Genomic DNA, 11155 nt, shown 5'->3' on the forward strand with positions numbered 1-11155 from the left:
TATATGCTTTTCAAGTATGAAAACGCCACATCAACTATTGAGTCGTTACGTCAGGTATGGCTATCCTGTGAAAAAGTCTTCAGAACTAAAACTACCTACCTAGTACGGCGATTTCGATGACTCTTAGTTTCAACCTGGCTTTATTAACGATATTCGTAACATAGATTTCCAGAGAATCATGAATTTCTCCCCTCAGTCCTTAGCTGTGTCTCGTTGACGAATACTTCGGTATCTAGGATCTACCCAAGTTTTCTACATGCCAATTCTCCCTTTAAAATTACAAAACTCTATTCTAAAGCTTCAATAACAAACATAACATACCATACTTTTACGTAACACGTGATGCCAACATGTCACAAGTCGACAATGTGACGAGCCGCAATAACGTTGCATTCGATTCCATCTGGTATACCCACTATTAAATATTCCCATTAAGCTTCGTCCGCTAAATGGTGTACGCGTTCTCTATATATCTATATTAGCCGGTAACAACTCCACGTAACCTTCTTCCGACAGATGTTAGCCAGACAATCCCCGAAAAATCACTGAAAAAATGAAATCAAGGGTTCCAAAACGAACATTGGCATTGGGTCATGGCTAACCTAAAGCGTGAATTTCGGAAGTCTTCAATAATCGATATATTCACCGTCTCTTCTATGATCATCTTTTCATGAATTCTCTTGGCTATTCTAAGTCGTACGATAACCTCCTGAAAAGTCATACCAAACTATAGCCGAAAAATGATATCTGAGAAGTATCTAAGCTCGCTTATATGACTCTAGCACTGTCTTATCCTCAACATGGGTGGCAAACTGTGGGCTTGATAGGCAGTTGTCATAGAACTCAAGGCTATGATACTGTCCGCTGTCTTCTGACTATGATGTTACTAGATAGTAAATCTCCTACGATATATCCCTGACGCAGACCCCTTGCGTCAGAAGAAACACGCTCACGCCCACAACATACAAACTCCCAATCCCCTAAAGTACTACTCAGAAATCTCGAGCCAGTTTCCAGTAGCGCGACCCGTTCTGCTAACCCTAACTCCAAAAAAGGAGTCAACCAGGCCGTCGCCAAAGCCCTCTAATCCCTAAGACAAGCCAAAACCCCAATAACCGGCCTCCTAAACAACTCCGCGGCATCAATGCTCCCCGCATCTCCAATCTTCTGATAGATCCACGAATTATCGCGATCCCCAGCCAGGGTAACATAAAACTCATACAAAAACCTGCGTATCGACGCGCTCTGTCTCTTGTGTCCCATAATCCACCCCGTATCATGTCTATCCGGCCTCACCTCAACATACTTGCACCCTCTCCCTTGGAACACCATGCGCGTGCCGTCGCTGTAATCCAAAGGCTCGGCTTTCGGGTCCCGGGAGATGCGGTAGTCGATGAACCACAGCGCGCGGGCCCAGCTGCCGACTTGGTTGGTCCCGGCCAGGAACACGGAGCCGAGGTCCGTCCGGGTTTGGCCGAAGAGTTCGATTTCGTATCTTTTTAGGGGCGGAATGCTCAGGCGGAAGGATTCGTCGCGCAGCTCCTCGTCGTCTGTCCAGTGGGGATCGAACTCGAGAGCGATGTGTGCTCGCGGGGACCCGCGGATGTTGAATATCGCCACGTCGCGCTCGAGGGTCGGCCAGCGTACATTGCCGTTTTTGTGAAATGGCTGCAGGCAGAACAGGTCTGTTTTAGGGCAGACGGTAAAGTATTGTGTTCTGCCGTCTTGTACCATGGTTCCGGTAGCAGGCGCATCGTTGTATTCTGGAGCTTGACCGAGGAATCTCTGGGCCAGTGTTTCTTTGCGGTAAGACACTTTGCGGTTGCCAAAACGTCTTATCATTGCTCGCCGAGAACCCCAGCAGGCTGTCCAGAGCCCGCTGTCTTCCATGTAGACGGAAGGGTTATTGTCAAACCAAGAAGGAGTAAAAGGTTGTTCCCGGTTGCAGCGTGGGGCAGCTAGGCCACATGGCATATCGGGCTGACGCCCTCGCCCAGCGACTGAGTAGTTGGCCAAAGTTTGGAAATCGGACTCGTACATTCGATTTTCAAATCCATTCCAGGCCGTGAAGAAGTGAGCTGATGGGACATCCGGCCGGATTGCTTCTTCCCATATCATGTCTCGGAGCTCTGGTGGCAGTTGTGGAAAGAGGTGGAACGTTGTGAGTGCCATGATGAGTGCTGTCCTGCCGAGTTCTTGGATCGGTGTTTCCTTTGTTCAAAAAATCTATAACTTGTAACGGAATATGTGTTTGGAAATGTGCTAGATGACAAGATCCTAAGTGGGCGGTAGGTAGTTATATAAATAACGAATCTACGGAGATAGGTATGTGACTATGGGTATGGATAGGTAACAAAGTTCAAGCCTTCAAGCCACTCAGATGTAGTGTGATAAGAGTTCGGTAACAGGTAAAACCTAACCGTCGCCTCTTAAACTTAATCGTCACATGATTGAATTAAACGTTGCGTGTTTCTTTCGTGGAGGGAGATATCAATTACCTATTTTTCTTCATCTCTCTCCTCGCGCAAGTCATCCTAATTGAGGATTGCATTGAGCGGTCATGTTTTTGGTGAATAATGTGATTAGAATTCTATTGCATACTTGTCCATGACAATCCTAAGGATAAATCCGAGATCCTATAAAATTGTTAGGTCAGCAACTACGGCTCTATGGTCGCTAATAAATACGCCATCGATATAATTGCTCAAAAATTCAAACTCTTGTGCCGAATACAGTTTGTCGGCCGTAGGCCCGAGCCAAACAAAGTCAATGCGGGATCTTCCGGTTGTCGAAAAACCCGTGTATGTGAGTTGATTAGTTCCCAACCGCGTGGCTCCAGAGTTCCATAGCTCCGTAAGATATCCCGTGTCTGAGAGCGTAGTGTAAGCGTCTCCACCTGGCTCCGAGTTGAAGTCGCCGGTGAGAGTCACGCCTAGTGGACCGTATTGTTCCTGTACCGCCTTGATGCGCGATATCACGACTTTAATTCCCTCGCTGCGCGCTTGAGAGCTCACATTGTCTAGGTGCGTGTTCGCATGGATAAAGCGTTTTCCAGTTGCGATATGCTCGAAAACGGCGATCACGCTGACTCGTCGGCTACCCGCACCCCATCCGAAGGAGACTGTGTCCGGCGTAGGAGACAGCCATTTCTGCTCGCTATAAAGCAGCTTAAGGACGTCGGTCCGGTAGATGATAGGATTGTATTCTCCTGACTTTGCGCCATCGTCACGGCCGAAGCCGTAGTGGGTCCAAACGGAACCAAGTCCGTTCTTAATATCGTTCAATTGGGCGTCAAGAACCTCCTGGAGACCAAGTACGGAGACGGCTCCATCGGATGTCGCATTGTCCGTTACAGTCTTGAGCTGATTGATTAAACCGGTGCGTCGGTCGGACCACGGCTTTTCATTAGTCTCTCGAGAGGTTGCGGCGTAGCGGATATTGAAAGAGACGATGCGTATCGGTAAACTGGCCGCCTTAGCCACATCGGCGGCAGCCAAGAAGCAAGCAAAGACAGAGACGAACCTCATTTTGGAACACCGCGCAGAAATTAATTATTAAAAGATGTGGCGTTAAGGGTATAATATATCTGCAACTTGGTCCTCGCACAGTCAGTTATTTATATGCGAAGTTGCCCAGCCATCTCTCGGACGAACTTCCGGGAACATAGCCAACTTTCAAGATATGCCACCTATAAACGTTCGATATACGGCGTACAGTTGCGACTGTAAGACACACGTGGGTAACATCAGATCTCAAAGCAGCTTGGCTTGCAGGTCTTATGGGAATTTCCGGGCATGCCAAGAACTCACGATAATACGAGGTGCCGATGGGTGATGCGGATTAATATACCTCAATACATTTATTTGGTGAAATAATGTAGAGGTAGCTATACGGCAAATGGTACAGTCTGAAGTTGTCGTACCCATAACTCAATAGAAATGAAGCTGACCTTACTCTGTAAATTCGCATGAAATCCGTACTCCAGGTTTCGCATAAGCTAGGATCTAATTACCACCAATTTTAGCATAGAGCTCCATTGATTATCATGCATCAACTTACTGCGATCTTATGGATAGCTTCTTGGCGGTTCTTTGGCGGCTTCCAAGCTTGGTCTAACTGGAATAAATTTAGGAGCTTCATCGCCACACAATGCTCTCCAAAGATTTGCTCATGGATGTCAATTGACATCGACTTTTTCAATTAGCACAGCTCAAAAGATGTTAAGGTTAAGTTGCTCTTCCTAGAACTTCAGAGAATATATCCAAGAGGTAAATGGTTACACAAAAAGGGGCGTACCTGCCACCACGATTTAGCATGATGTCATCTCTACCACAGGTTCCGTCATTCTAATCACCATTCTAGATCTCTTCTCTCCTCTCCATACACATTTCTAAAATACCGAATAATAATGATACCGAGTTAGGATTCTGTATATACTTAACCAATGTCTAACCTGCCAACCTATATACACCAAACCTCCTCTTTCCAAACTTCCTACACCCATACATTACATGTACTCATCCCTCCTCCCCCATAATTATTCCCCTAAAAATTATCCGGCACAGGCGTCTCATCAATAGCGTCATTACTCCGCTGGCAGCCGCTCTTCTCGACCAGCGTCGCGGGACACGCGACCTGCTTGAAGGTAACACCCGGGTTGTCCGAGCCGCCGAACCAGTCGAAGCGCCAGTAGCAGCCCTCCTTAAGGGCGGCGGGGAAGCCGTCGCAGGCCTCGCGCGAGGTAACCCCGCCGTACCGCTCTCCCCACCCGTTCGACGGCGCGCCGTATTGGTTCGTGCAGGCGTTGTAGATGCCTACGCCGCCGCCGGGGATCTATCGTGGTTAGGGTCAGTATTTGTTAACCCTCAGTTACCCGGATACGGGATCAACGGTGATTATCTCTCTTTTATTCCAAGATGTAAGAAGGTAGGGGAAGGATAGGAGCGAAAAATAGAAGAAAATGAGGTTAAAAAAACAGAGCGCATACCGCAAGATCAAAATGATTAGCCCCCAAATCACCACCCGTGTTACTAGCCTGCACGATCATCTTCTTGCCACTAACAGCACCACTCGTAAACGTAAGCTCGTAGCAAGCGCAACACCACGTCGTCTCCGTCTGTCCAGAGATGCGAACAGCAGCCCATCCATAACTCATAGTATCGTTCACCGCCCACGGGCTCTGGTTACTACACATGAACGCCGAGCCGCCATTATCGCACGCGCTCTTCGTCGCCCCGTTATCGTTCAGCGGCTGGTCCTCCTTACTACACGTGCCGATGAGCTTCCCGCTGTTCGTTTTCTCCGTCCACCCGCAGCTCGGCTTGCAGCAGTCCCAATAGCGCGTCGTCTGTCCCGTCCCAGACGCTCCCTGCGCCGCGGCCAGGTGCGCGGATAGGGAGGCCGAGAGGCCCAAGATCGTAGTAAGCTGCATCGTCTAGTACTGTTCCCTAGATGCCTCGATATATGACAGACCCAAAGTTCGATACTCTTAAGAAAACAGAGCGCGAGAGAAGCACGCAATCCGGAATCCAACCAGCCTTAAAATATCCCACGCCGCCTCTTCGCCCACCTCCAACTCCTGCGCAGAAGCCGCCGATCATCTCCCCTCACTACGGCCCACCGGGAAAAGTAATCTCTTTCCTACACTATCGGATGTCTAGGCACTATGCCGCGTGTGTGTGCCCTGAATATGAGGCGAGCCGCCCTGTGGGATGGCGCATATCGCCATAAAGTATATATATGGGTGATCAACGCGGGCCAGCCCCCGTTGATGAAACGGAGCCTAGCTGGGTGGAGCAAGCGGCCGGCAAAATTGGGATGGCTATCTGGAAAATGACTTAGTGGCCAATAGCCGTCGGGATCCTAGCTCCGTGAGGTCATATAGTACTATAGGTAGACGGCTTGCTTGCGAGAACCCCTTGGGCAGTTCCCCGCATAAGGTACCTAGCTAGATGCGGAGAAGGCATGGTTACATTCGTCCCTGAATGGTTAGGTACATAGGTATGTAGGCAGTTTTATCAGCTTACAAGATCATGCTTATCACGGCGGATCATTGACAACATCATTCTTATACTTCATTGATTCATTGTGTAAAGCGTTAGGAAGCAAGAGCTACAGATGAAAGTTCACCCGCCCAGTCCTCACTATGGCAACGTTCCCATACTCAAGAATTTCCCACCTAGAGTGGTAGACGCATATGTGATATCTTACTAGAAACCCCATCGGCTGCCTCCCTCATCACGGCGGCGGCGATCGCCTTCGTCCAGAGCGTCACCGATACGACTGGCCACGGTGTCGAGGAATCCACCTCCCTCGTCATCATCGCGACGCTCCTCACGGCGTCCATATTCCTCCTCACGACCTGAGCGGCCGTATCCTGAGCTCTCCTCGCGACGCTCGTATCGGTCTCCGCCACCATAGGAGTCTTCACGGCGGCCGTACTCGTCACCGCGGTCATACTCAGATCGTCCATAGCTTTCCTGGCGTCCACCATAGCTGTCCTCCTCATCGCGACGTCGGCCATGGTGACCGGATTCTTGGTATCCATCGTTACTTTCGTACCGGCGCTCAGTACGCTCCTCGTAGCCACCACCATAGTTCGGTCGAGATTCGGTTCGCTCTTCGTATCCGTAGCCGCGGCCGTTATCATCTTGCTCATAACGACGGTATTCTCTGCTCTCGCCTCCTCCGGAATGTCGGCTCTCGGAGTATTCGGCCTGGCCATATCGATCATCCGAGCGTCCGTACTCGGTGCGGCTCTCGCTGTACGATCCATCTCCTCCCTCACGTCTGCTGCCATATGATTCGGTCTCGCTACTCTTAAAGCCTCCGCCTAGAAGAGAGTTACCAATAGCGCTAAGGAGTCCGCCGCCGGAGCTGCTGGACTCCCGGCCTTCAAAACCGGGCAAGTTAACCTGTCCCCCAGATGAGGCCTTGACAAAATCCGAGATACCACCGGTAACACCACCAACAATAGCTCCAGCAGCAGCGCCCGCAATACGGTCTTCCATGGACCCACCCCCAGCAAAGTTCTTGTGCATACCAAGAGGCTTTCCGCAACCGTGACCGGAGTCCTGGACGCCTTCTTTGTGGTTCTCGCCATTCTGAACGCCGCGACGCGAAAGCTTCTGGCGGTATTCATCCTTTGCATCATCATCCATCTGGTTCCACCACTCCTCAACTGAACGGAACATGATCTGTCGGCCGTCACGCGCGCCATCTTCTCCCATGTCGCGCTGAGCAGGGTGGTGCAGTACACCATTGATGATTCTATCCATCAAACGATCGACATCGATGCTCTCATCATCCCATGCTTCCATGAGCTGGGGAACAACCCAGTAGACGACTTTGCTTGCAGTCTTGCCCGCAACTTCATTGAGGATCTAAAATATGGTTAGCGATGCGAAAGCTCTATATGATTGGAGTGGACTTACGTTGGAAAAGTGATCTTTGGAGAGCATGGAGTGTGTTGGGTCAGTAGACTCGTCATCATTGAAGACGACGTGCTGCTCGTTCTCGCTGCTGGCAATAATCTCGGATGATCCGGTTTGGAGCTCATTCTTGACCTGCTGGATGATAGGGACAACGAAAGGTGCCATAATCGAGAATACCCACATCGACATCTGGTCCTCAAGTTGTTCAATGATTTGAGGCAAGATAGGAATCTTTTCGATTGCCTCGCTGATGCCCTTCAGGAGTTCGTCGTGGAATTCAATGGCGGGCATTATCTGTTGAAAGACTTGCTGGATGTATTCCGTGAACTCCTCGGGTTCCCTCGGGGAAATCGACGTGTTAGCCATTTGTGCATTATTGGCATTGCTCTGAATCGATTCTAGCTTCTGCTTCTTATCGTCGCCACCGATGATACCATCGGGAATCTTGTCAAGAAGTCCCTCGAGAATACTGGTGTCATTCTTCTTTGAGTTCTCCTCGAGGGTTCCCTCAAGTTCTTGGATTTCGTTTTGCGTCAACTTGTCCGAGACTAAACGCCGTTTAGTCAGTAACGATATAAGAGAACCCAGGTAAAACACTCTGAATTCAACTAACCTTCTCCAGTGACAGAATGCAGGAAGTCAACACCTCCGAATGTTCCTGTGACGCAAGGGTAGACTTCGTGGCGAGCGCCAGGGATTTCAATTTTAGTGTTTCTACCGACGTGAGCGAAGATGTCGCGCTCGCCCATTTCAATAAGTGCCAGTTCCGTGTAGTTACTGTGGGCCAAGAAGTCTGTTCGACAAAGTTAGTATGCGGAAAACATAAATGAAAATGAAATTAATAGAGGATCTAGGGTATGACATTACCTTCTAGACAGTGGAGGCCGGTACCAAGTAATCGCAAGGCCTCGTGTAGTTCACTCTTCCTGTTGCTGTTCTTATAGGATCGGGCAAGTTCAATGCAGCGGCCGAACAGTTTTCTGACATGGAGCGCGGAAGTCATAATTCTAGCTCGCTCATTGGCAATGTAGTTTTTTAGACCTGTCTCTGAGTCGATGCCAAGCTCAACTCTCTCATCAACAGGCCCGCGCAGCCTTCGGTCATACTGACGCGCATCCTCGTTGCTGGCGTAGTTCTTGGGGTTGTCGATGTGGTCTTCGGGTCGATAGCAACCAAGACGATCAGCGGTCACTTCGAATTCCTTAGAGCCGTAACCGAAGGTCAGGAAACCGAGAACACATAGAAGCAGTCGGATAGCTTCAGCCGAGACAGACTTGACCGTACCAACATCGATGGCTTGAGAGTAGTCTCGGAGCCAGTTACCGAAGTAGACACGGGATACCATGAGCTTGTCAAACTTTTTGCCGCCGACGGCTCGGGCCATCATGATAGTAAGGAGGGTGTCTTCGATGTCGCCATGACGCCCTAAATACAATACCAAATTAGACACTCTGTCAAGGAGTACTTATATTGGTATATATGCGAGAAAAACTTACAATTTTGCCCCTCGACCTTGGAGATGCCTATAAAGGAGGTTAGTCTCGCCAACGAGATACTTGGGATACACAGCAATGGTTGGGCAGGTAAATCTTACCGGCGATGTTACCAGCACCAAAAGCGAGAGCTGGACGGGCGAACACGAAGAGGAAGACCAACCCCAAAAAGGCGGGGAAGGGCTTGAGGGTGATCATTTTTGACTCAAGATAAATTTCTAGTAAGATGTTAGATGTAGTTAATATTGTAATTGATTCTTAGGAAAGTTTGAGGAGGATTTGGACCTGAGACTGGCTTGGCCGATGAGGGAACTAAACATGATTTATTAGAGCAGCATACCTAGGTAAGAATAATAGTACTGGTAGTATAAACTAGTCAGGCTGATCAGGTTCAGGGTGACGTGAGGGTGATACTATTAAGGGATTGCGCATTCCCTGGACAGAATACGGAGTCACCTAGGATTAGGTAGGAATAGAGAAGGAGGGGGAGGGGTAACTGACAAGAGCTCAGCTTCGTTAGGTTACGTACCCTGGTTGGGATCGTTGCAATTGCAACGGATCGTCAGTTTGGAGGGGCAGGAAGGGTCTGTCGACGAGCATTACTGGTCGATGCTTCCATTTGTGCTACATGAATAGATGTATGCCAAGCCCGAGAGACTGGTTCAAGTGGATTGAAAGTGGATATTATTCGATCATAACTGAAACGAATCTATGCCGGCGCGAAAAAGCAGGCAAGTGCATACGTACTCTATACTTACATCGATGTTGGCAGAGAGCGAGCGATAGGAGTACATGTACATCAACAACACACATGTGCGCCTTCCTGTTAGTAAATGGTAACAGGGATTAGACCAGTGAGGCAGCCGGGACCTGTTAAAGATTTCCAAGACCTTCACCTTGATCTCTAGACATAGATTTAACTAATAGGCAAATAGTTTGACTAGCTCGACTACCGGAAAGTGATTTATTCACCTAAATACGTAGAAATATCCAAATACTTACTTAAATAGGTCAAGTGATTATAAATTTTGGTAAACTATGAGAACTGGTAATTTAATAGATTGGTACGATCTTTAAAGATTTCACGCGTACACGTGTAGTCTTACTTACGTTAGTGTGTTGATGTATGTATCCATGAGTTACTTACATGTAGATTTCAACGGCGTGGCTCCGGGTCTGGCCGAAGCATAGCTAGTGTTAACGGTTTCTTAGCCGAGACACATCTCGCAATTTCATTGGCTGCTGTCCGGATTCTAGGTGAGACGGTAAGCAACCCGTTCCCACGACGGAACATCAATTACCCGACTTGCCATCCCGCCAGATCCGTTTGCATGACTCTGAAGGACCGGGCATTTTGACGGACGTAGCGGGATGTGACATGGTGATATAAATTATTGATACGTTGATAGACTTGACCTCCACTTTAAGAAATCAAACGAGTAAGAAATACAACCAGTTCTTTATAGCTAATATCCTCCTCTCTAAACTACGTAGTAGCTTATAATAGGTAAAATTGCGCTCTTGTTTCAATTGTTATGTACCTATAGGTATGGTACCTAGCATGCAAGTGCGTATTAGGTATTAAGGTACTTACTGTATCGATCAGTTTAGTGTTTTGTTCAAGTTAGGTACTTGATATATTTCAGAACTCCCTTACACGCGTTTTATATCTAGTTATGAAGGCATGCTAAATACTGTAAGCATCAGTAGGTACTTATAGATTGGATATTCAAGGTTGTAATTGAAACTTCCATTGCTGTAATCAAATCACTAAGGTATTCTGCACTTCATATAGAGATTTCCGCAACTCAAGACTCGTTGAATATATACCTACGTACCTAGTCTTTATGATATGGCGTCAACTGGCAGCCACTTTCTGGTCTATTTCCGTGAAGTATTATTTTGCGATTGAGGTGCTAGCCCTGGAGGTCTTGACGTGCTGGTGTTGGGGGCGATAAGAGCTCAGGTGAGGGGTAATACAACATTAAGCCTCTGCGTCTTCCACTTGTCCCGCCCGATGGTAGCATCATATGAAGAGGAATGCTGTAATATATTATAATGCCCATAGGTGTTTATTCTATCTTTAAATGCTATTTATACGTAGCTATGTACCTAAAAGCTAAGAGGGTACATTGGTCTCAAAAGTTTTGATGTTAAAGTGCACCTCTTAGACAGGGAGGTAACCTAATGATCACAGCCATGGTCAATATCTTATAGTGGACTTAACTT

General features: G+C 48.1%; 4 protein-coding genes across 4 annotated transcripts; all 4 read right to left on the minus strand.

The window, feature by feature from the left end:
• Nucleotides 1-847: 847 nt before the first annotated feature.
• On the minus strand, nt 848-2404 carry GGS22DRAFT_49893 (uncharacterized protein). Its single transcript, XM_047967261.1, has one exon. It carries the CDS (start codon nt 2170-2172, stop codon nt 1084-1086), a length of 1089 nt encoding a protein of 362 aa, XP_047816119.1. The 5' UTR covers nt 2173-2404; the 3' UTR covers nt 848-1083.
• On the minus strand, nt 2405-3647 carry GGS22DRAFT_49892 (Endonuclease/exonuclease/phosphatase). Its single transcript, XM_047967260.1, has one exon. The coding sequence runs from the start codon at nt 3525-3527 to the stop codon at nt 2637-2639; it is 891 nt and encodes a 296-aa protein (XP_047816120.1). The 5' UTR covers nt 3528-3647; the 3' UTR covers nt 2405-2636.
• Nucleotides 3648-4261: 614 nt separating this feature from the next.
• On the minus strand, nt 4262-5957 carry GGS22DRAFT_170613 (glycoside hydrolase family 45 protein). The gene is made up of 2 exons (XM_047962466.1): nt 4988-5957; nt 4262-4833 (listed from the first exon to the last, which is right to left on the minus strand). The coding sequence occupies exons 1-2, from the start codon at nt 5429-5431 to the stop codon at nt 4546-4548; spliced, it is 732 nt and encodes a 243-aa protein (XP_047816121.1). The 5' UTR covers nt 5432-5957; the 3' UTR covers nt 4262-4545.
• Nucleotides 5958-6064: 107 nt separating this feature from the next.
• GGS22DRAFT_170616 (Het-C-domain-containing protein) lies at nt 6065-9524 on the minus strand. The gene is made up of 7 exons (XM_047962467.1): nt 9267-9524; nt 9028-9144; nt 8930-8956; nt 8301-8858; nt 8047-8226; nt 7434-7981; nt 6065-7382 (listed from the first exon to the last, which is right to left on the minus strand). The coding sequence occupies exons 2-7, from the start codon at nt 9122-9124 to the stop codon at nt 6210-6212; spliced, it is 2583 nt and encodes an 860-aa protein (XP_047816122.1). The 5' UTR covers nt 9125-9144; nt 9267-9524; the 3' UTR covers nt 6065-6209.
• Between the last annotated feature and the right edge of the window lie 1631 nt (nt 9525-11155).

Source organism: Annulohypoxylon maeteangense, assembly GCF_022496945.1.
Source record: "Annulohypoxylon maeteangense strain CBS 123835 unplaced genomic scaffold GGS22scaffold_16, whole genome shotgun sequence".
NCBI lineage: Eukaryota > Fungi > Ascomycota > Sordariomycetes > Xylariales > Hypoxylaceae > Annulohypoxylon > Annulohypoxylon maeteangense.

Coding starts and splice junctions, on each gene's coding strand:
- GGS22DRAFT_170613 (XM_047962466.1), bottom strand. CDS start 5,431: ATGCAGCTTACTACGATCTTGGGCCTCTCGGCCTCCCTATCCGCGCAC. Junction 4,834..4,987: donor CTAATCATTTTGATCTTGCG/GTATGCGCTCTG, acceptor TAACCACGATAG/ATCCCCGGCGGCGGCGTAGG.
- GGS22DRAFT_49892 (XM_047967260.1), bottom strand. CDS start 3,527: ATGAGGTTCGTCTCTGTCTTTGCTTGCTTCTTGGCTGCCGCCGATGTG.
- GGS22DRAFT_49893 (XM_047967261.1), bottom strand. CDS start 2,172: ATGGCACTCACAACGTTCCACCTCTTTCCACAACTGCCACCAGAGCTC.
- GGS22DRAFT_170616 (XM_047962467.1), bottom strand. CDS start 9,124: ATGATCACCCTCAAGCCCTTCCCCGCCTTTTTGGGGTTGGTCTTCCTC. Junction 8,859..8,929: donor CAAGGTCGAGGGGCAAAATT/GTAAGTTTTTCT, acceptor TATTGTATTTAG/GGCGTCATGGCGACATCGAA. Junction 7,982..8,046: donor GCATTCTGTCACTGGAGAAG/GTTAGTTGAATT, acceptor AACGGCGTTTAG/TCTCGGACAAGTTGACGCAA.